Raw genomic sequence first — 25,421 nt, 5'->3', positions numbered from 1 at the left:
TTTTTTTATGTTATACCTGTTAAAGTAACCTTTTTTGCAGCCTGGGTCAATATTGTGATATTATTATATACTGTGAAAAGCTGGCGTCACGATGGCACAGGGAGTAGCGCAATCACCTCACAGCAAGAAGGTCACTGGTTCAAGCCTCAGCTGGGTCAGTTGGCATTTCTGTGTGGAGTTTGCATGTTCTCTCCGTGTTCGCATGGGTTTACTCCCACGCTCTTTTCAGCACTAAGCTGAAAATAAAATGAATGAATGAATGTGAAAAGCCATGAAAGTAAAAGCTTCATAAATTTATCGCAACAGAAAAATCTGATCTGTCATCCACCACATACACTCCATCAGTCCCTCGACTCCCACCAGATTAACCTGGAGTTAAGAGACCAGCACCTTAGTTTCGTCCATTGTGCCATTTTCAGTAAGCTCTACTAGTGTCAGATGAAGGTGTGTGTATTTATAACTCACTTTCCACACACCTTCAATGTGAGGTTCAGGAGTGTATTAAATAATTCAGATACCCCGCAGGAAGATGTGTGCGTGTGTGTGTGTGTGTGTCTGTAGGCGAGCTCTTTGTCTCTTGTGTGATGTATGAAGACCAGGGCTCAGTGATCGCTTGCAAACAGTGTCTGCAGTGCAGGTGCAGGAGAGAAAAATGATAAGAGAGGAAAAAGAAAAAAACAAGCAATTCATTCTCACGGAAACCTCCGCTAGTTAGCAGCCTCTCAGCCGAGAGCACACTGCAGCCAATTTCCCTTTAATAATGTGTCGTCTTTATCTCAGTCCTCCCAAGTCTTATCTTGTAACATTTTTGCAAAGGTTTATTTACAGTGCACAGATGTGGGGAGCTCATCCAAAAAATCCTGCAGTCACCTGGTCCGCCTGAGGCTTTATCATATGTTGGCTTTATTTGACTCCCTCTTCGGTTCATGCTGTCATTGGGTTTGAACACTGCTTGATTGTCTTTACATCCTCACAGCTTTCTTTGTTGTCCTACGAGCTTATTTCCCAGCTCTCCCTGCAACCTCACGGCTTGCTCTGTTGTCTCATGTTTATGTCCACTGTTGTTGATTGGTTTTTCATTGTCATGTGCTCACCGTTCACTTACCAGCCCCCAGCGTGTCCTCTAACATGCAGCCTGCAAATGACTTTTAGTCTTGTACTTTCATCTGTCACCCATTTTTATTTTTGTTGGATTTTTAAAATATCCTTTTCTGGTTTGTTCATTTCTGTGGGCTTTTGTGCAGAGTTAATACTGCAAACTAGACACATGCTTTGAGTCAACGGATCAGTTTCTTAGTGAAATGAAACCGAATAAATGTGCTGAGATTATTTTTTTCCCAATGATCTGGGTGCTGGAGGAATATTTCTCATTAATTTTCTCCACAGGCCCTTCAGAACATTAACACTTTGATGTAAACCAGCTATCTCAAAGAGGAAACAACATTTAAATTGAATTTGAAAAATCTGAAAAAAGACAGAGATATGAGAATGCCAACCCAGGCTCATTGGAATTATGTGCCCAGGGATATATTTTTAAGAACCGAGAAATATGTATGTCTTTTTTTTTTTGTTTGTTTTTTGTTTTTTTACAAATCCACTTGGCTGCCGTATACATTTTTGAAAAGCTTAAACATGTTACTGGGCATGCATGTTTTCTCATACAGTTGAAGTCAGAATTATTAGCCCTAGCTCTTTTGGTTTTTTTTCTATTTAAAATATTTCTCAAATGATGTTTAGCAGAGCAAGGAAATTTTCACAGCACATGTAATAATATTTTTTCTTCTGGGGAAAGTTTTATTTGTTTTATTTCGGCTAGAATAAAGGCAGTTTTTAAATTTTTTTAAAAATATCTTAAGATCAAAATTATTAGCCCCTTTAAGCTATATTATTTTTCTATAGTCTACAGAACAAACCATCATTATACAATAACTTGCCGAATTACCCTAACCTGCCTAGTTAACCTAATTAACCTAGTTAAGCCTTTAAATGTCACTAAGCTGTATAGAAGTGTCTTGAAAAATATCTAGTCAAATATTATTTACTGTCATCATGGCAAAGATAAAAGAAATCAGTTATTAGAAATGAGTTATTAAAACTATTATGTTTAGAAATGTGTTGAAAAACCCTGCTCTCTGTTAAACAGAAATTGGGAAAAAAATAAACAGAGGGGCTAATAATTCAGGGGGGCTAATCATTCTGACTTCACCTATTTTATCCCTTTTCAAGATTTAAGACAAGTCTTTTGTGTCTCCAGAATGTGTCTGTAAACATTCAGCTTAAATGCTAGTTCTCCCCGCCCACCATTCCCACGTGCCTGTCAGAGTGAGCCTTAATCTCCATTTCCGGCTGCGTCAGATAAACAGCACAGTGACAGACATGAAGGAAGCAGATCTCACGCAACATTTGTAAGAAATACTACAGTAAGAACTTTCCCAATGATTATTTGATGTATGTGTTGTGGAGTTGCAACGATGAGTCACACACAAAGTCGTTACAAAGTTCACTCACATACGCACAGACACACACACAGTGTGTGCGTTTAACTTTGCACTGTTTTTGCAAGGCAAATGTGATAGGATACATGGTAGTATCCACTGCTTTACAGATATCTGTTATGTTAATGTACAAAATAAACCTGATTTAACGTCCACAAACCTGACACGCGGCTGTGGTGATAAAGATGTTAAAATTGCTGTAATTCATTACAAACATGCGCTATTTTAAAAACGTTTTAAACTTGTTAAACTCATTCTTGATCACATTTAATAATGACTGATGATCACAGCAAGCTGAACAGATCTTTTAATCCTGGTTGCTTTGCGCACGTCCTGTCTAGTTGATATGATTTTACGCATAACTACGAAGACATGTTAATACAGGGATGCCACTCAATTTGGTGGGAGGGGAAACCGCACTCCTACATCACGTTGCGGTGGGCCTCAAAATGGGAGGAAATGAAAAAAAGAGACTTATTGTGTTTCTATCACACCAATATGACTGTGGTCACACTATACCTACACACAGTTCTGTCCAAACAGCTTACAAAAGTCGATTTTCATCACAGGTGCCCTTTAAAGTCCTATTCAATCCCCATTGTGTCATTGTGCATAATAAATCAGCATGATATTATGACTGACCCACACACCCTCTCTCCTAAACCCAACCAACAGTGTTTTTAAAAGCAAACTAAAAGAGAAAAGAAGGCTGTGAGCTTCCACCGCAACATCACAAAACTTTTTTGGGGTTTTGTTTTTCCTGGTTTCTGGAACTGTATTTCAGCAGACTCAAACTCCAGTCTGCTCTGCTCTGCTTCCCAAGTCTAGCACCATTCATAGCCATCTATATGGAGGTACTGTAAGTACCACTCTATAGCGTTCGTTTTACACACAAAATGCAGCCATATGTATCCACAAACACATATATCTCAGTTTTCAAAAATGTATACCTGGGCACATTTTCCCAATGTGCCTGTTGCAAAATGCAGATACACAATGTTTAAGTACCATACTGGTAGGGTGATCAGATTTCTGTGGATGGATGACAGGACACAAAGTCGGGATTGATATTGTTTATAAAATATTGCATATAGTCTAATAACACATCTCTCTGTGTTTTTTTTTTGTAAAATATTAACTAACAAGTTTGGGTTACTAAATGGTTTAACTGAGTTAAATGTAATATGTTCTAACAAATTTGTTTACAAGGGGTGACACTCTGTCACCTCACAGCAAGAAGGTCGCTGGTTCGAGTCCCTCTTAGGTCAGTTGGAATTTCTGTGTGGAGTTTGCATGTTCTCCCCATGTCGTGTGGTGCTCCGGTTTCTCCCACGGTCCAAAGACATGCGCTATAGGTGAATTGAATAAACTAGATTGACCTTAGTGTATGTGTATGTATGAGTGTGTATGGATGTTTCCCAGTACTTGGTTGCAGCTGGAAGGGCATCCGCTATGTAAAACATATGCTGGATAAGTTGGCAGTTCATTCCGCTGTGGCAACCCCTGATCAATAAAGGGACTTAGCCTAAGGAAAATGAATGAATGAAAATAGTTTACAAGATGCTTTGCTGATGTCATGGTGTGGTTGAAACACTGATTCGGCAATTATTTGAGATCCTATACATTTCAGGAAGTTGGTTTGATTTTTTTCAGATCACCTTCATATATTAATTTATGTTTTTATCTTGCTTTAACTATAGTAAATGTGCTCTCATGACCAGCTTTATCTCCTCCACACTCTCTATCACTGATACTGAAACTTGCTTGATGCCATACGTTGCTTGTCCCTCCTTTACTGATTTGTTCAATATGGAAATATGATTGGATGGTAATTTTGTTCTTCAGAATATGCGATAACAAGATTGGCTACCACTGATTAGGCTATTTCACATTACTACTAATGCTCAGGAAAATTAAGAGAGTTAATATCCAATATTACAAGGCTTTTATATGTTGAATAGTCTTAGATATTGTACATTATCACCTCTTCTAATTTACATTTAGATTACATTAATGTTAGACAGCAATGCTCCTTTCTTAAGGATGTTTATACATGCTCCACCGTCTTTTCAGGGATGTCATCGATGTCGATAAATGTACTTTAGATTTTAAGATATATATATATCAGTGACGTGCAGTGAGGTTTGTAGCTGGTGAGGCACGACTCCTTCGGGGTCATATTTACAAATATATACACCCAATATATTTGCCAACTACCGATTGTGTTTCATATATCATATCAGCATTCCTTCTATACACATGGCAGGTACATATTGAGCCAAGGAAGAATGTAAAATGTATAGTGATTCAATATGCCTCCAAAAACACCAAGGTGTATGCTACAGACAGCTATAACAGGCGACACAGCATCACGGCGGATGCGCTTTCTCTCTTTCTCTCACTCACAAACACGCTAGCACGCGCGCACACACACACACACACACACACACACACACACACACACACACACACACACACGCACACACACACACCCACACAGGTCTTACCTTTACTTTAAATTATGTCTTGAATGACTTAAATTACTTTGAAATGATCATGTTATCTTCTGTCCCGTCCTTTGAAGCTAGTCCTTTAGCTCCGGCATTGGTCGTCCATTATTTATTCACATTTTGATTAAAAGTTTAATTTTTATTATTTTTTTTTATCTGAGATATCAACGTTACATCCAGGATTTTTTCAGTCAGTCAGAGCAAAACATAAAATATTGAACTATTGAACTTTACTACATAGAAGAAGAGCAACCACTGAACAAGAGTAACCATGAGCTCATGGGCGCCCTCTTCATTGCGGCAGAGCTACTGCCTGCCTCACCTCATGTCTTTTCAGTGCGACTGTATGTCAGATCCTAACACTAAATAAGTTATAGGCAAATGTAAAATACATTACCTATCATATGCAAAAGGAGGACATATAATAAAAAATGTCTACAATATAAAAAAACATTTTAATTATGCATTACATCTGTAGCATACACTGAGTGAGCAAAAGGCACGCACTCAAGCCAGTGTGCATGGGATTGTGCAATCTGACATGAGGCACAGCTCGGTGCTGCCTCAGCTCGCTTTCTACGCTGTAATTGAACAGGAGATATGCAAAATACAGTGGTTTTTATCATAAAAATGTTTGAAATTATTTGAATCATACAGAAATTGCGTTTATAGCACAGATCAGTGGACAAATATTTATTTTATCATTAGTATACATCTCATGATGGCAAGTAAGGTTGATGACAGGTGAGGCACTGCCTCCCCTGACCCCACACGTCCCTGATATATATATATATATATATATATATATATATATATATATATATATATATATATATATATATATATATATATATATATATATATACGCTGCGTAAAATGTGCTGGATAAGTTGGCAGTTCATTCCGCTGTGGCGACCCCTGATTAAAATGAATTAATGAATATATATATATTTTTAATGGAAAACTTTGTCATCATTTTCATCTGTGGAACAAAAATTTGGTTACCAAAACATTCTGGTGACGATTCAGTTGGACCAAAAAATATGGACCAAATAGACCAAAAAATATGCTCAGCATGAGAACCACAGTATTTTATTATTATAAAATGTTTTAGACACTGCAACATCCAATAATGACTAACAAAGTAGCAAATTAGCAGGCTAATGTTAGCTTACATAACGTCACATCGTTATGTATCTCATTTCCATGGAAACAAAACCTTCTGATTGGTGAATCTCACTACAGGATTGTGGACAGTGCACTACTTCGTCTGTAATTAATTCAGCAGTTAGGCAATTGTTTTTAGTGAAGTTTAAATTACTGCCTTATGCCTCCTACAGAGACATATACCATCGTTTGAACATCCTCAAAGCTCAAAGGTGGTAGTTTTATGGCACACATCTGATATTTCTGCTTTAAGAATCTGACTGCTGAGCTCTACTGTATATATGCAGTACAGCACATTATTACAGAGCTAGTGGGGATTGAGTTGACATGTAAATCATGAGGTCAAACTGCTCCCCCATCATCCCTCAGTTAGTGAATCACAGATATCCTCTTTCCTGCTGACCTTGCTCTTATCACCTTGCATATCAGTCTTCAGACAGAATTACACAGTGGAAGACAGCCATTCATCCTGCTCATTATGCCTTCATCTGCACTGAGCATTTTCTGTTTAACTGTTTAACATCAGATGCTGATGAAGACACCTCACCTCTGAAATCACACGCTGCTGATACTTCTTTTAGAAAAAAGGAGAAGCAGACATTTAGCAGAGGAGGAAGTGCAGCATAACATGAATAGCAACGTCAGCCAGCAAGATTTACATCGAATTTGGTTGGTTTCACTTGGATAGTTGATAGGACGATGGTTTGGTTCAGAAATAGCTGTTAAAAAGATGCTGAGGATAGTTTACATAGCCTTTCTTTTCTTAATTTTTTTGTTTGTTTGTTTGATTTCTATGGTGCTTTTACAATGTAGATTGTGTCAAAGCAGCTTAACATAGAAGTTTTAGCAAATTGAAACTGTCAGTCCAGTTTTCAGAGTTGAAGTTCAGTTTAGTTCAGATCAGAGTGGTTTAATTTTCAAACCCATCAATGCGCAGCTCCACAAGTCCTAAACCAAGCAAGCTAGTGGCGACAATGGCGAGGAACAAACTTCACCAATTGACGAAAGTGAAGGAAATTTTTTAAAAATATTTTTCAAGAGTTCACACTTAGATATTGTTTGACAACTGTTAGCAGGTTTGGCATGCTGTCCCTGGAGAGAACCCTGAGCTCGAAGATAGTTGAGCCCAGGGCTCCCGCCTGATCCATAGAGCATGTGAGGGGAGTACGGGATCAGGTGGCTCTCGAACTCCCCGTGGTAAAGGAGGAGAAGGAGGAAAAGGGGTGGATGGGGGGTTTCTTCGGAAAATGAAGATAAGAAAGTAGTTCTAGCTAGGATACTTATAGTGAGTTTGGATTAATCTGATTGGCTAACTAATGAATGTAGATGGGTGGCCAGCTGCAGTCAATCATATCACGTGCTTCTGAAACTTCACTTATTTGCTTAATATTACTCTTTAATTATACCACAAATAATGCTATTTCAATTAAAAAAGAAAAATATACATAGGCTGTGTTTATGCAATCAATACAAAAAATAATAACAGTGATACTGTAGAATTGTATTCCAGTTCGTATAATTGTTTTATTTTTTGTTTTAGTGTGTTTTAAAATGTCATTTATTTGACATTAGTTTTATCATTATTGCTCATTATTGTCATTTTCTATTTTTATGAATGTTTAACAGTTGTGCTGCTTAATATTTATAGTATGTGTCAGCAATTATAGTATATTATAGGATTGATCACAGAAATCTTTGTTTTTCAAGTTTTTCAAAAATATTTAATTGTAAACATTTTTAATTTTGTTTATTTTATTTTATTAGAAGGTTTTATTAATGAAACATGATTTGCTGCACTTAAGACCAAGGTATGCTTAGGTTTTTGTACTTTAGGATTTTATGTAAATGCAGAAAGGAAAATTCTATATTCCACTTTTTTTTTAGTTTTTCATTTTTCTTGACTCCATTTTAGTATCCAAAAATATACAGACAGTTGAAATGATGACAATTTTCACAAACAACAATTTATCAATTTTAGAAATCTTATTAAATGTTTATATTTATTTTTTCAAATTAAATGCTTCATACCTAAAACAATAAAATGCTGGTGAAGTGACTTTAGCTCTAAATATAACTTATCATGTTCATCATGTATACAAATACTGAGACACCAGAGACTGACAACACCATTGAATTTCATCATCAGCACAGTAAACACAAAAAGTCAGAAGCAGAATGACAAATACACAGAATGTCAAATATCATTGTTATGCAAAACAGGCTCATTCTGAAAATGTGACCCTAGATACATTTCTGGAGATCACAAATTATCTAGCCAGAGGTACGTATAGCTGCATTTAGTCTATAAAACAAAAACTACAGAGCGGTATGACGCCGTTCCTTTTCGCACTTACCGGCCGACCTCTTACCTCCTTATGGATGGCTTTCCCGCTGTCACCAGTTTGTCTAGTGGCTTGCCATGTACGTTGGCGGACTGTGAAAAACATAGCTCCTGAGACATTTGGCACTCTCCAGAAATGTATATAGGGGTATATTTTCAGAATGAGCCTGGGTTATTGTTATACATGGACATGAAGAGTTTTCTATGTTCCCAAGTACAAAGTTGTGGCTCAGTTTAATGACCATCACTGACCTCTCCCTCCTCCAACCACCTTTTTTTTATTATTATCACTTCAGGCTCTGCCACCAGGAGCCATGCAGCAGCTACCAAAGAGACCGACCCTGGAGAAGAGCAACGGCGCCGCTGCCGTCTTCAACCCCAGCATGTTCCACTACCAGCAAGCTTTGGCCAGCATGCAGCTGCAGCAGCCAGCGTTCATTCCCACAGGTGAGCCCAAACAGACAGATTATACCCCCCTCCTGTCTCAAATTATTCCTGTAATAGATTGGCTTGCACATATTCAGCACTTTAAAAAGCAAAGTGCCTGGCTAGACGAGGACTTGAGCACTTTTTCTGCTTGCCATCTCTCTCCCTGTAAGCCCACTTGCTCTCTTTATCTCGTAGTTGTCCACCGTATGCACATGTCATGCTAATTAGTCTCATGATGCACACAGTCCTGCAGTGTCTCCTCATGCACCTGCACCTGAGCTTCAGCCACTCTTGTTCTCATGCTGCAATGCACTATATTCACTCTTAGTCAGTAGGAGATTGTCTTTTGCATAAATGACCGTAGCAGTGACCATATGGCCATATAAAGAGAGGACGGTTGTGGTAGGTTTGCTAGCCAACAGAGAGTTTTAAAGACTCAAAATTGGAGCTCTGTGGCTTTTTATCCAAGTCTAATGCTGCTTTGGTGATGAAGTGCTTTTGTAGGCCAATTCAGAAATTAGCATCACCCTTTAAAACACAATCTGATGTTTCCATTGGCTTTTAGGTTATTATTTGTCTATTTTTGACCTGATTATGTTTAATTGGAGCTGTTCGGTTCTGATGAATTCCAAGAATCAGTTCTTGGCTGTTGTTGTAATTGTTTTCTAGTTTTGTTTATCTTACACTCCACCTACAGGTTAAGGCATAGTTCACCCAAAAGTGCATTCAGAGCAACTCAATGATTATGTTTACATGGACATCAGTGATCTAATTATTTGCCTTAATCTGAATAAGACAATACAGTGGTCACTTGTTATTCGCCGGAGTTACATTCTAAAAATAGCCTGCAGTAGCTAAAATCTGCGAAGCAGTGCGCTTTATTTTTTACAATTATTATAGAAGTTTTAAGGCTGTAAAACCCCACACTACACACTTTATAGACTTTTCTCAGACAGGCATTAGCATTTTCACACTTTTCGCTCTTGTTTAAACACTCTCAAAGTTCAAACCCTCGTAAAAAAATGAGTCCAGTATTATAGAATGAAACCAAAAATCAAAACCATTTGAACTTCATTTACTTATTCTGTAATGGTGCCCTACAGCCGCATAACTACTACCTTCTTTAGCATGTCCAGAAGTCCAACTTTTTGTGTGATGTCACTGTTGGTCGACATTGTGGGGAGAAAACTTGCAAACATACATTACAGCACTTCAGAGTCACACTACTAGCGTTCGAAGATTCATGTAAATTTGGCAAGCTGAACGCATTCTGTATTGAACAGATGACACAGAGGAGATTGATTGACAAGGGTCTACAGTCAATCAGAAACCAGAACACAATTAGCTAATCAGGAAGCAGAACACAATGCACTGTTGAAAAAAAGTATGTCAGCTTACACGAAAAAAAAATCTGCCAAACTGCGAAGATACGAAAAGTGAATTGAGTTATAGCGAGCGATCCCTGTAATATGATTAAGGTCTTGAGATGAGTTGTTTTTAATGTTCATTTTATATTCCTGTTTTACGTTACACACATAGTCCGATTAACATCATCACGTAATTATTCAATGCTAGTTTCCTCTGGACAAAAGTTTGTATTCCTCGTGGCACCATGTGATTTTGGGCGTTTCGTTTTTAATTTTGCAACAAGGTCAACTGCAGTTCACTTCTCATATTATGCATCCAAACCAATGACAGGAGATACAAATTCTCAGCAGATACAACAATCTCAGAGACAAACATTAAATAAAAGCACAGTCATTTTCCCACTCGCACCAAAAATGTACTCTCTTGCTTGAAGCCATTCTCATTTCTTTGTCGTCAAAAGCCTGACAACTGTCGTGTGGTCGTCCTGACGCAAAATGTATCGAAAAAAGTACTACAAAACGGTAATAGTTTGAGTAAGGTGTTTACATGTATGTACTGCACCTCAGTAATGTGATTAAAATGGGGACACTTCAAATGTCTTAATTTGATTTCTGTTTAGTTGGATTATGACTTTAGGTAAGGTAATCAAAAATCTGTGTTTACATTGTAGACTTTTTATCAGAGTATTGTCTTAATCGTATTAAAATCAGATTATTGGTGTCCACGTAAACGTACTGATTGTCAAATGGTTTCAAACCTGCATGGATTTATTTTTGTGTTAAACGTAATAGAAAATGGTTTGAATAATGTTGGCAACTGGTACCCATTGACATCCATAGTATGAAAAAAATGTGCTAAGGAGTCAGTGGCTGCCAGTTTCCAAAATTCCTTTGTGCTCAACAACGGAAAGAAACGCAGACAGGTTTTGAACACTTGGAGGATGAGTAAATGATAGCAAGATTTTTTTGGGTAAGACATTTTTGGGTAGACTATCCTTTTGATCCTTTTAAAAATCTGCTGACAGCAGTTCGCATAGAGGCCAGTGGTGTTATACAGGTGCCTAATACCAAGAGTTTCTAAATTCAATATATAGTCCTTTTAATCAAAACTTGGTCCAAATACTCTGGGTGGTGCAACCAGAAGTGCTGAAATTAATAACTTAACTCTGAGTATTGCCTACAAAACAAATGTCATCACTTCCGCGCTACATTTCTTCATAGTCTAGCTAAACACTTGAGTGGACAATTTTCCAAATTAACAATATTACCAGATAAAGATTTTCTTCCCTAGATTGACAATGTCTCTCTAATTCCACCTGCCAATGACTAACATTTAGCAGATAAAATGCAGCATGGCTGTGACATAAACTGCATTATATATCACCAAACATTTAGTTTTAGTAGCTAATACAGAAATGTCTGAAGTATGTGTAGGAAACATGAAATCAAAATGAGCGCTTTAAAATAATACAAATATACCAAATATTACTAATAAGCTAGTTCATGCTTTTTTAAAGCATGAAAATAGGTTTCTCTGCCATTTAAAATGGCTGTTGTAACCAAGCACATAAGATAGTCTCACTAGTATTTACAGCTTCCTTACAAATCAAATTTTGGTTAATAAATTGAGTTTTTATTCTGCTGAATATTTGGTTTAAAAGGATAGTTAGTTGGATGCAAAAACCTCTAAGTGTCACGATCACCAACGATCCAACCTGTGCAGATCACTATAAGGACTACAAATCCACCAGTATATGGACTACAAGATCCAGTCATACACCACTCACACACCTGGCCTAGATCCCTATGATTGCAGACAGACATAGCTGAAGCTACTACCAGGTGTGTGAGTGGTGTATGACTGGAACTTGTAGTCCATATACTGGCGGATTTGTAGTACTTATAGTGATCTGCATATTTTAACAGCAATCTGCACAGGCTGGATCGCTGGTGATCATGACACTAAGTACCGTCTGAAATTTCAGTAAAAAATGACATTTTTTCTCAGCCGCCTTTGTTTATGTTTAGTTATTTCACTTTAAAGACCATGAAAAGAAATTATTTTTTGCCATAAAAGGGAAATTACTGAACCCATGTACAAGAGCCTATTAAAAATACTCATTTTAGAAGAACATTTCAGACAGCATTTAGAGCAGGCATGTCCAAGCTCGGTCCTGGAGGGCCGGTGTCCTGCAAAGTTTAGTTCCAACCCCAATCAGACACACCTGGGCTAGCTAATCAAGCACTTACTAGGCTTTCTAGAAACATCCGTGCAGGTGTGTTGAGGCAAGTTGGAGCTAAAATCTGCAGGACACCGGCCCTCCAGGACCGAGTTTGGACACCCCTGATTTAGAGGTTTTTGCATCTGAACTCTTCAGTTCACCCAAAGGTTCACCTAATGTATGATTTTCTGTCTTTTGATAAACACAAAAGAATGTATTTTGAAGAACATTTTGTTGTTTCCCATTTACTTCCATAGTATTTTTCAGCTTACTATAGAAGACAATTTTACCTTTAAATATATTCTTCATAAAAGTGTGGAACAACTTTAGGGTGAATAAATGATAACCAAATTTTGGTTGAACTATTCCTCCAATACATTCTCCATTTCCAAAGCTAAATGACTAAATGCTGTTGCATGTTGTTTTTAGTAAAAAAAATTGAGCCATCAAACCAAACAACCATTGGGCTAATCCTCTGACAAGACTTAAATGAGTATTGGCACAACAACGGATTGGCATCCAGGCTAACATCCCTGTCCTGATGAGCACTTTTCTACCAGCGTGATTCATTTCCTCTTAGTTTCTCCCTGCTTTGTGTCTGTGTCTCCATCTCGCCACCGTGTTGCCCATAATGACGGTCATTGCTCTTTCGCTGTCTGTCACTAACTCTAAAGTTGTTTTGTCTTGTTCTCATGCTGCTTTCCCTCCCCGTTTTCCCCATGTCTTTCACCCCTTCGTGGTCTGTCTTCTCCTGGGCTCTTTGTGCATGGTGTTGCAGGCTCCGTTTTCTGCATGGCTCCATCTGGAGGCATTGGTAGGTCACTTCCCGGTCTCTCTGGATCAGTGGTTTCCTTACAGCAGCGTCTAAGATCTGTGACAGACAGGAAGGTGATCCACAATTTACTCCAAAGACCTCCAGAACTGTACTAAAGGGGTTACTTTTTGCTGAGGGCACTTTTATGTCCCAGGCGACAGGGCTTTTGTTTGGTTTTGTTTGGTTTGTTTTTATACATGTTGTTAGTTCCTTTAATTTTTTATTTGTTTTTAAATGTTTTTTATGTATACATTTTATTATTTTATGCTCATCCAAGATTCAGGTATTCATTTCAAAATATAACAATTCATCAACATATGAATTATTGTATGATTATAAACATGTAAAGTAAAGATCTGTGGTCAATTTTAAATAAATATAAATAATAAATCTTTGCATATCATTTGCAAATCTTTGCATATTACTACATCTCTTCACCTTTGCTAATTTAAACAAAAGATAAATATTACTTGATTATCACAGTATTATTTTTATTATTATTTTTATATTATAAAATAAAAACATTTCATATTTAATGTGTGCATATATATATATATATATATATATATATATATATATATATATATATATATATATATATATATATATATATATATATATATATATATAGGACAATGAAACTGAAACACCTGGTTTTAGACCACAATATTTAATTAGTATGGTGTAGAGCAGGGGTGCACAAACTCTGGACACTGTCTTGTAGTGTTTAGTTCCAACCCCAATTAGACACATCTTAACCAGCTAACCAAGTGATTCTTAAGCATTCTAGAAACTTCCAGGCAAGTGTGTTGAAGGAAGTTGGAGCTAAACTATGCAGGACACCAGCCCCTCAGGACTGAGACTGGGCACCCCTGGTGTAGAGCCTGATTTTGCAGCTAATACAGCATCAAATCATCTTGGGAATGACAGTTACAACACCTGCACAGTGGCCAGAGGGATTTTGAACCATTCTTCTTGCAGAATAGTGGCCAGGTCACTGTGATGCTGGTGAAAGAAAACGTTTCCTGACTCGCTCCTCCAAAATACCCCAAAGCATCTCAGTAATATTTAGCTCTGGTGACTGTGCAGGCCATGGGAGATGTTTAACTTTACTTTCATGTTCATCAAACCACTCTGTCACCAGTCTTGCTGTGTGTATTGGTGCATTATCATCCTGATAAACAGCACCGCCTTCAGGATACAATATTTGAACCATTGGGTGCACACAGTCCTCCAGAATGGTTCGATAGTCCTTGGCAGTAGCTACTATTTTTAATGCGCATTTTGGATATGCGCATAAAAAACCGGTTGATGGAAACACCAAGATACACATACATTTTGAAAATGCACATGAAAACATGTGCAAAACTGAGTAGGATAAACTTTTTATCAGATAAGAAAAGATGCACATAAAGTATGATGGAAACACTTTTAGCAAACAAATTCCAGTATGTGCATTAAAAAAGGTCATGTGATTTTGTTATAAGAGATAATGTGATGGTAAAAATGTGTGCGAATGGAAAAACCAGCAAGCTGAGCACACTGTAAAACATCTGAAATGTAGTTTTGGTCATTCTAAAACGCCTTAACCATCTCAGTACTAGTGTTATTATATTATTAATGACCTCCAAAATCAAGAGCGTCTGTGCTCCGCATCTCAAGCCTTCAAACTCCACCACACGTTCACTGCGTGTCAGGATTGCCTTCTGAGGCGCAAGTCATTTATTAAATGAAGAAAAGAATAAGGCAGCTTCTCTTATCACAGTGAACTTCGTTTTACTGTTGATTTTTGACGCCAGATAATTAGGAAGTGATGATTTTGTTCACTCTGACTCGTTGGATGGAAACACTGCTTTATTCGCACGTCTTTTATGCAATAATCCAGTTTTGCGCGTAAAGTTAATTCGCATTCTTGGATGGAAACATAGCTAGTGCTTCACCCATCGAGCACAATTATTGGGCATAGAAAATGCCATAATATTGCAGCCCAAACCATCACTAACCCACCCCCATGCTTTACTCTGGAAATGCAACAGTCTGGGGGATACGCTTCTTTGAGTCTTCTCCACACTGTAACTCTCCCAGGAGTAAGAAAGACAGTGAAGGTGGAGTCAGAGAACAATACATGTTTCACATTGTCCACAGCCCAAGATTGAAACCGATGTTTGACATTGGCATGAGTGACCAAAGGTTTGGCTCTAGCAGCCCGGCCATGTATATTGACCCTGTAGAGCTCCAGACGGACAGTTTTGTGAAACAGGATAGTCGAGGTGCACATTTAATTCTGTAGTGAGTTGAGCAGCTGTGGTTTTTAAGTTTTTTTGGATACAATCCAGGTTAGCACCTGGACATCCCTTTCAGACATCTTCTACTTGCGCCCACAGTTCCTTCTGTTGGATGGGGTTCGTCCTTCTTGGTGGTTTGCTGGCATTACCTTGGATAGCGTAGCTCCTGATACATCACAACGACTTTCTGTCTTGGTCACAGATGCGTCAGCGAGACGTGCACCAACAATTTATCCTCATTTGAACTCTAATATGTCACCCATTATGTTGTGTATATTGCCATATTTTAAGCAAAACTGTGCTATTAGTCTGCTAATTAAACCTTCACACTCTTCTCTCTGGTGGAATGTGCAATCAATGAAGTTTGGCCACCAGGCTGGTCACATTTGCCATGAGACCTCCAACACTAAATTGTCCAGTGTTTCATTTTCATTGTCCAACCCCCTGTGTATACAGTATAATCATAAACTAGTTCCATATTTATTGTAAATAACTGTTAATTCAAATCAGTAATCTGTAAATCATATCATGAAATAGTTTTCAATCAAGTGCAAAAGACAACAAAAAAGTGCTCAGAGTAAAAAAAAAACACCTAATTTATTCAATCCTGTCAAGGGCGCCTTGACATGTTCACCTTACACAGTCATTTTTCCCAAACCGAAGGCTGTCCTGTCTGTCACTGCATTCACACCCAACCTGCGCACTTTCACCGCTTCTTATCATTTGCTCATTATTTTTCTGCTTGTGGTATGAAGAATGTGTTTGTGCATGCATGTGTGCGTGTGATTAGGCGTGCGGCTGATGGCACAGTGCGGGCACAAACAACAGAGGCCAAAGCCTTCAGTGTGATTCATTAAGACTGGTTCCTTTTTCTTTGTGCCCTTTCCTCCTCATCCTCTCCTCTCCCTCACCTCCTGAAATCTATTATAGGCCTATTCAAACCCCCCGGCCCAATGACAGAGGGCCGCTGGGAGAGGCGGGACTGGACCGGCTGCAGGGCCCCCCAAAGCCGTTACCTGTCAGGGCCTGGACATACTGGTGAGGGTAGAGACTAGGCCCCGTCCCCTCACAAACACACACTTCTTTACCGTCACAGTTCACAATTGAGAAAAATCTGTCATCATTTACTCCAAATATGAGTTACTTTTGAACACAATAGGAGATATTTTGAAGAATGTGGAAGCCATTGACTTCCAATAGGATTTTTTTCTTATTATGGGTGTCAATGGCTACCATTCTCTAACATTTTACAAAATATATTGTTATGAAAATAGAAAAACGAAACTCATGAAGCTTTAAACTATTAAATTTAGAGAAAAAATTCATTTTTGGGTCAACTATCCCTTTATCCCATTTAGAAAGGTAGACCACCTCTCCCTGTGTTAAACACAAACACAAACTCCACACACATTTACATGCCCATAGACTTTGGCCATAGTCTTTAACAGTCCATTTAGCTGGGTAGCAATCTTGTCGTTGAACCAGAGAGTGCCAGTGTGTGACTGTGTGCATGTCTATATTTTTATTTTTTATGTCATCACTGGATGCATTTGCTGTTTACATACCATGCTGTGTTTATTTGCAGGTTTTCCATATAATATGACCTTTATCTCTTTATTTCTTATAAATGGGTTTATCAGATAGTCCAAAATTCTTTGTTCATATTTGGGTCAAAGACACTTTGGTAACTGCATCAAAATAATTTATAGGAAACAACACATCTGTGCTGTTCGTACAGATAAGACCATGTGTTTTTTTCTGACGTCTTTAAAATGTATAAAAGTGCAAGTGATGATACTAAATTTTAGTACACACTCACCGGCCACTTTATTAGGTATGTATATATTTATTAGATATGTCCAACTGCTCGTTAATGCAAATTTCTAATAAGCCAATCAAATGGTCAGGACGATCTGCTGCGGTTTAAACTGAGCATCAGAATGGGAAAGAAAGGTGATTTGAGTGACTTTGAATGTAGCATGGTTGTTGGTGTCAGACGGGCTAGTCTGAATATTTCAGAAACTGCTGATCTACTGGGATTTTCACGCACAACCCTCTCTAGGGTTTACAAAGAATGTTCAGAAAAAGAGAAAATATCCAGTGAGCGGCAGTTCTATGGGCGCGAATGCCTTGTTGATGCCAGAGGTCAGGGTAGAATGGCCAGACTGGTTCGAGCTGATAGAAAGGCAGCAGTAACTCAAATAACCACTCGTTACAACCGAGATATGCAGAAGAGCATCTCTGAATGCACAACTCGTCCAACCTTCAGGTAGCTGCGCTACAGCAGCAGAAGACCACGTTGAGATGCCACTCTTGTCAGCTAAGAACAGGAAACTGAGGCTACAATTCACAGGCTTATCAAAATTGGACAATAGAAGATTGGAAAAACGTTGACTGGTCTGATGAGTCTGGATTTCTGCTGCGACATTCATATGGTAGGGTCAGAATTTGTGAACAACATGAAGGCTTAGATCTATCCTACCTTGTATCAATGGTTCAGGCTGGTGGTGGTGGTGTAATGGTGTGGGGGTTATTTTCTTGGCACACTTTGGGCTCATTAGTACCAATTGAGCATCGTGTCAACACCACAGCCTACCTGAGTATTGTTGCTGACCATGTCCATCCCTTTATGACCACAATGTACCCATCTTCTGATGGCTATTCCAGCAGGATAAAGCGCGAATCATCTCAGGCAGAGTTCACTGTACTCAAATGGCCTCCACAGTCACCAAATCTCAATCCAATAGAGCACATTTGGGATGTGGTGGAACAGGAGATTCACATCATGGATGTGCAACCAACAAATCTGCAGCAAGTGCTTGATGCTATCATGTTAATATAGACCAAAATCTCTGAGGAATTTTCCAGTCCCTTGTTGAATCTGTGCCACAAAGGATTAAGGCAGTTCTTAAGGTAAAAGGGGGGCCAACCCAGTACTAGTAAGGTGTACCTAATAGAGAGTGTATGTTAAATTTTTTAATGTTCTTTCTGACAAATGGGTACAACCTAGGGGGTTGAAGGATTGAGAAAATATAAAGATTTAAAATCCCATTTCAGTCAGTTGCACCATCCAGCAGTTTGTTATCCCCTGATAACCTCCAGTAAAAACTGATAACTCAGGCTCATCCAGGACACAGAGGTCTGTGCTATACACTTGCAAGGAATTGTTTTTCTTTGAAGAGGCTAGCAAAGGATTAAAAAACAAATCTAAGGCTGCAGCAATATAAAGTTTGTGCCTGATAACCCATAACCCTTTATATTTGGAAGCTGATAACCTGGTATGAAAAGTTGTGTTATTACCAAAACAAAAGGCAAACAAAGGACAACATTTTATTTGAAAACTTTAAAGCCATAAAACAAGGAAACCGCAAATAATTTTTTTTCTCAGAATCAACTGAGATACCAGATGCCATCATCTTGACTTAACAATAATATTTAAAAAAAGCTTTTATTAGCCAATACCGTTGTCTAGGTTACACAGACTTGCCTTTGTCCTGTTTCATACAAGCAAAACTGTTGCCATCTTACAACTCTATTAAGTTATCAAGCTTGTTCTGCAATGTGGAAGTAAGCTCTTTTCTATTATTGTTTTAGAACTTGTGATTCACTTGCCTTTGGGGGAAATGAGTAGGAATAACAGCAATAAACAGTCAAACTACTTCCTCTACCAAACAAGTGTGTTTTAGACAATTCATAAAAATACACTACCCGACAAAAGTCTTGTCGTCAATCCCAGTTGTAAGAGCAACAAATAATAACTTGACTTCTAGTTGGTCATTTGGAAAAGTGGCAGAAAGTACATTTTGAAGGAATCATCTGTTGAACTGCATCCCAATCATATCAAATACTACAGAAGACCTATTTGAACCCACATGAACCCAAGATTCTCAAAGAAATCAGTTAAGTTAGGTGAAGGAAAAATCATGGTTTGGGGTTACATTCAGTGTGGGGGTGTGCGAGAGATCTGTAGAGTGGGTGGCAACATCAACAGTCTGAGAGATATTTGTGCTGCCCATAATACAAACCACAAAAGAGGGCAAATTCTTCAACAGGATAGCGCTCCTTCTCATACTTCAGCCTCCACATCAAAGTTCCTGAAAGCAAAGAAGGTCAAGATGCTCCAGGATTGGAGCGTAATCTAGAGGCCTTTGCCTTTCAGAAGCCACTTCTGAAGTCAAGTTATTGTTTGTTGTTCATAAAACTTGGGTAGGCAACAAGACTTTTGTCAGGTAGTGTAATATAATTCGGAAAGGCCAATTTGCAACATCAAGCAGCATAAACAGCTGTTTTCTACAGGTGAAATTCAATAGATGTGAATGAAGCCTTGAAACAATTAGGTTCCAACGGATGTGCCTATTCTTATGTAAAAAAAAATTATGTCAATAAATTATTTTACAAATGAAAAAGGATGACCTTAATATTAATAGTAATGTAATTCTGTCTATGTACCAGGACAATTGTTTAGTAATGCATTGCAAGATCATCAGTAGGTTTTGTCCACATGTAAAAAGCAGTATAAATGTGCATCTAGTTTTGCCGCTTGTTCACGACTGCTTTCTCAAATCCATATTTTGCAAGAATTAAGCCAGATAGTGTACTTCCAACTGTTTGATATTGCAAAATAACCCCCTCCTGGATGAAGCTCTGTCTTGCTTCAATACACCAATGTGCTCCTTTTCACATTTTCAGATGAATTGGAAGTACATAGTTGCTTTTGTATTATGTCATCAAATAATTGTCCTAAATATGTCTGACAGAATTATTTAGTAAAAACTATTGTTATTATTATTATAATAACATTTCAACTAGTGTCTTCTGTAAATTATTGTAAAAATATTTGACACTAATACACTTTGTACTGTGTAAGGCTTAAAGCTTACTTCTATTCTGAATCAATAATCGGGAACAGAAAACAGTTGAAGGATGGTGTGTTTAAATCAATCATTTATCTGACTCCATTATAATTAATCTGACTCCATTAAAGTTGCTATCATCATTGATAAAGAGAAAGAATCTCAACGCCTTAAAGCAGGCAAAGTTGTTTCAAAAGTTCACACTTAGCTGATGATTGATTATAAAGCTTGTTTGGCATGCTGTCCTGAGCTCATAAGATCCTTGAGCCCGGGGCTCCCTCCCGTTTGTTAGGCAAGAAGGGAGTTTGAGCTCAGGTAGATCTCGAGAACTCCCCTGCTGTAGTAGCTAATGAAGAGATAGTGATTGTTCTTAAGAGATAACTACTTACTAGGTGCATGTCTATGGTGCCGATTTGGATTAGTCAATCAACTTAAGTTGCATGTTTTTGGATGGTGGTAGGAACCCAGAGGAAACCCACATGAGCACGAGGAGAACATGTAAACTCCGCACAGAAACATTGGCTGGCTTGGTAAGGATAAGAACCAGTGACATTCTTGCTGTGAGGCAACAGTGCTAACCACTGGGCCACCCTGTCACCCATCTAGGAAAGGAGGAGGAGTAGGGGTGGAAGGGGGGATTCTTAAAAACGAAGATGGCTGTGATATGGAACTTACGGTATTTATAGTGGCTTTAGAATAATCTGATTGGATTGGTGAATCATAAATTGAATAATATGGGACCAGCTACAAGCAATCATGAGCACGTGATCCTCTCGAAATTAGTTTATAAATAAACTTCACTTATTAAGAGACATGTTTAAATATACAGACAGTAGAATAAAACAAACTAACATATTGTATAGAGAAACGTAGCTGTAACATATAAACTGCTGTGTAACAAAGACAGTGAAATTGCCATTGTTAGCATATGAGGCTATGCAACAGTGTGCAGCAGATGCAGAGTAAAAGCTATACTCCCCAATCAGCAGTCACCTTTGCTTCTTATACCCTGAGAACAGTATGGTCAAACATGAGTGAAATACCAAACCCCCCAAACCAGCTGAACATGAAAGCAAAGTTGAGGAGATAAAGTGGGGGAGCAGTGCATTAACATAATCTCCTCAGGCCATGACTCAACCATAGTAAATAGATTGAACATTGATATATATCAATGTCTCTGTTGATTTCAACACTACAACGTTTAAGTCATAAACTGTCAAATGACACCAAACATGACAAAGTTATATGAAAGAAGATCACAAGCAGATGAATTATGTATGGTGAAAAGCACATGGTTACAGTAAGCAAATGGCAAACGTGTAAGTAAGTAAAGGTTTATTTATATAGCACCTTTCCCAGACATTTTGAGTCACAAAGTGCTTTACAATAAGAGAAAACCAGAAAACAGGTAAAAGAACACATATCAATAGAGGAAAACATATTAAAACAAGTTAAAAATCAAGTACAGAAACATTAATACTGTCAATTAAAAGCTTGAGCAAAAAGATGTGTGTTTAAATACTTTTTAAAAAGATCCTAGATTTCTCAGTGCTATAGGGAGAGAGTTCCAGAGCCTGGGGGCCACAACACAGAAGGCATGGTCATCTTTAGTCTTAAGACGAGTTCTGGGAATGGCTAAAAGGTCTTTGCCAGAAGACCTCAGAGACCAGCTACATGAGTGACTGCGTAAAAGATCATGAATGTATAGGGGTGCTTGACCATGCAGAGCTTTATATATAATGACCAGAATCTTAAAATTTACCCTAAAACTAATAGGAAGCCAGTGAAGAGCCTTAAGCACAGCAACCTCCTACTTCTGTTGGTTAAAAGCCTCGTCGCTGCATTCTGGACAACTTGCAATCGATTCATTGAAGATTTGTTCAGACAAGTGAACAGAACATTATAATAATCCAACCGTGAAGAGACAAAGGCATGGACAAGCATCTCCATCTCTTCCTTTGAAACAATATTTCAGATTTTTGCGATCTTCCTCGGATGTAAAAAGCGTGTACAAACAACAGACTTAACATGGCTATTAAAACACAGAGCTCTATCAAAGATGACACCCAGATTTCTAATGTCACTGGAATTTGAAAATAACAAACCCCCATAAACTTGCCTGATCACTGGGGTGATGCTACCTAGAGGAAAAATCTACATTTCAGTTTTATCATGGTTCAATTGCAGAAAATTGTCTGCCATCCATTTGTCCATCCAGACTAAACAATCCTGCAAGAGAGACAGTTTGTCCAGCCTGTCAGGGCTAAAAGAAAAATAGAATTGTACATCATCTGCATAGCAATGATAAGATATAACTGTAAAACTACTAATAATCTTGCTGAGAGGGAGCATATATAAATTAAAAAGAAGAGGGCCGTGGACAGAACCTTGTGTACTGCAGCTGTGAGGAACTCTGCCACGCCAGGGGGACCCAGCCCATGCTTGGAATGTCTCATTAGTCCTTCATTAGCTTAAAAAGGAATAGCATATAATATTTTCTCAGCTTACAACTGTAAATTAATTTAAACAGTACACCTTTCTTATAGATTTAAAGGTGTTTTAGGCTTGTTTTGATGCACGAAAACCCGTCTTTGACCTATTTAAAGATATTCCAAAATGAAATGCAAGGTCAACTCGAACTGAAAGTAAAGAAGTAAAGTGTCATATTATGTTAAGGTGATGTCTGAACAGGAACGAACTGCATATTTACATTCCCTGCTTTCTCCACGTGTATGTGTTTATCCATTATCTGGCCCCCATCAAAATATTTCAGTGTGTCCCAAATGAATTTGATTTTGATGAGGGCCACGTTTTGATTTTCGCCCATTAGAGGATGCTCAATAGTTTTATCTAAATGTATCCACGATGGGATAAAACTCTCTCAGCTGAAACCTAATGAAACAAAAGGTGTTTTTAAGTTTGCATGTTTGTTCTGGAGTGAAAACATCATCTTTGCGGTACATGAAGACGTAGTTGCCATGACTCAGCCTGTTCCTCTGGCATATTATGGTCATGGTACTCATAACATTCCTCCTCCCCTCCACCTTCCCCCTTCCCTTGTTTCTTGTCTGACTCGCCTGAAAAAAGTTCCCATGATGCACGGTGCCACCACTTCCACTGTTTCGTCGGCTACGACCCCAGTCACCAATGTTCCTTTTGCTGAATCAGCCACCTCCAACCAGGTTTGCCCCTTCATTTTGGCCTCTCCTTTTTACAGCTGTAGGGCTGCCGACTCTGGTCCATAGACAATAATGTTTTAATTCATATATATATATATATATATATATATATATATATATATATATATATATATATATATATATATAGTGTGCGCTAGTGTGATCTGAGTGACAACAAAATGTTTTCTGATGCAAAATGGCTGATCTTGAGTCTTTGAGTTCTCTGTGGACCAGTGAGGTGCCTCTTTTACCTCTTTAGCACAATGTCCCAGTTCCACCATGTGTCTGTGTGTGTTCACATCTCTGTCTGTCTGTTTCAGTGTCTTCACTGTGTGTGTTAGAGAGCAAATGGTTGCATTTAAAGGATGATTTGGTTAAAGATGAAATTTCTGTCATTGATTTCCATCATGTTGTTCCAAACCTGTAAGCTGTTGTTTTTTCTTACACTAGTGATGAATCATTAGACAGATTTTCCATACAGCAGCAGGTCACAGTGACCACGTTTAGAACTAAATATGTAAAATACTCAAGAAAAAGTGTCCTATATAATTATAATCAAGTCTTTAAAGTTATAGAATAGCTAATATTTTAAAATAGTCTGGGTATTTAAAGCAGGATGAGATATTATGATTGGCTGCTTTATCCTTCAGTAGCTGAAAATAAAAATAAAACAATCTCTCAAATTAATTACAGTGATGTAATTACTCCGATATGTCAATGTTATAATGTAGACCTATTCTCTCGTGGAATTAGATTTGTTATTAAAGTGGCCTGTTGTGCTTTTTTCAGTATTACATTTCATACAGTGCATAATTTAGCTGTTTATGAATGCAAATGGTTTGCAAGTTACTGTCACTGAAAAGAAACTGCTAAAATTAGTTATGTAGATCCGTAACATTTGCGTAATACCAGCATGTGGTTTTCATTAACTGCCAGTTAACATCTACTTTGACCCTCAAACAGTGTAGCTTGTTCATGTAGTCAATGATATGCCGAGAAGAAGCATTCAGTGAAAAGACAAACCACAAAAAAACAACTGTTATAATTAAAGCTGCAAAATGAATCTTACATCATACTTGCGTTTTGATTATGATGAGAGAATTAGCACGAATGAGTGTGCGCATTCAACACATCTGTTTTTTTAGTCTGTAACTAAACTAAACACATCTACAGTAATTGTCCATACGTGATTGGCTATTGTTCTCTTGTTATGTTGCTGTAGGGGAATTACACAGTTCAAATTATTTAGCACAAACTAAATAAAACTTATCACAGAGAAAAGTCCTACTCTAATCATTCTTGTGTTGAAGATTCAGGTTGATCTACTAGTACTGATTTTTATTATCAGACTCAGGCTTGAACTGATAGGATAAAATCAGCAGCATTGTTAGTGTTCCACAGACTGTACAGTCACTGAGGACTGAGAAAACCTTCAGAAATTCAATTCAGATGGTAATTGCTATTTAGTTTTCAATATAAACTGTAAACAATACACAAATCACAGTAGACAGGGCCATCTGATGAATCAGAGCTGAGCTGGCTCATGGAAAGGAGGGGTTAAGAAAGAATGAATCTTCTTCACATCATTTGAGGTGATATGAAATGTATATTTTGGATACATATACTTATTGAAAGAGCCCAGCAGGCACAGAAGCTCAATATGATGTCAGATTGACATTGTACCCCAACATTGTGGGAACGTTGGGTTTGGTTTGGAAATGAAAATCGGGTGGACATCGGGCCAATATCCATATCCAGC

The 25,421-nt window shown here is 38.0% G+C and overlaps 1 protein-coding gene across 7 annotated transcripts in view; it reads left to right on the top strand.

Moving 5' to 3' along the window:
- mbnl3 (muscleblind-like splicing regulator 3) overlaps positions 1-25,421 on the top strand; it is an 85,361-nt gene that overhangs the window by 51,335 nt on the left and 8,605 nt on the right. For 4 of the 7 annotated variants that reach the window (XM_056471733.1, XM_056471735.1, XM_056471736.1 and 1 more), the window contains 3 exons: positions 8,810-8,960; positions 16,561-16,668; positions 23,571-23,665. In XM_056471733.1, coding sequence (XP_056327708.1) covers positions 8,810-8,960; positions 16,561-16,668; positions 23,571-23,665 — 354 coding nt within the window. The remainder of the gene's footprint in view (positions 1-8,809; positions 8,961-16,560; positions 16,669-23,570; positions 23,666-25,421) is intronic. The other 3 variants (XM_056471739.1, XM_056471738.1, XM_056471740.1) reach the window with 2 other exon arrangements.

Source organism: Danio aesculapii, chromosome 14, assembly GCF_903798145.1.
Source record: "Danio aesculapii chromosome 14, fDanAes4.1, whole genome shotgun sequence".
In the NCBI taxonomy this organism is placed as follows: domain Eukaryota; kingdom Metazoa; phylum Chordata; class Actinopteri; order Cypriniformes; family Danionidae; genus Danio; species Danio aesculapii.
The sequence above is the reverse complement of the archived record's forward strand: the minus strand, read 5'-3'. Positions and strand labels throughout refer to the sequence as shown.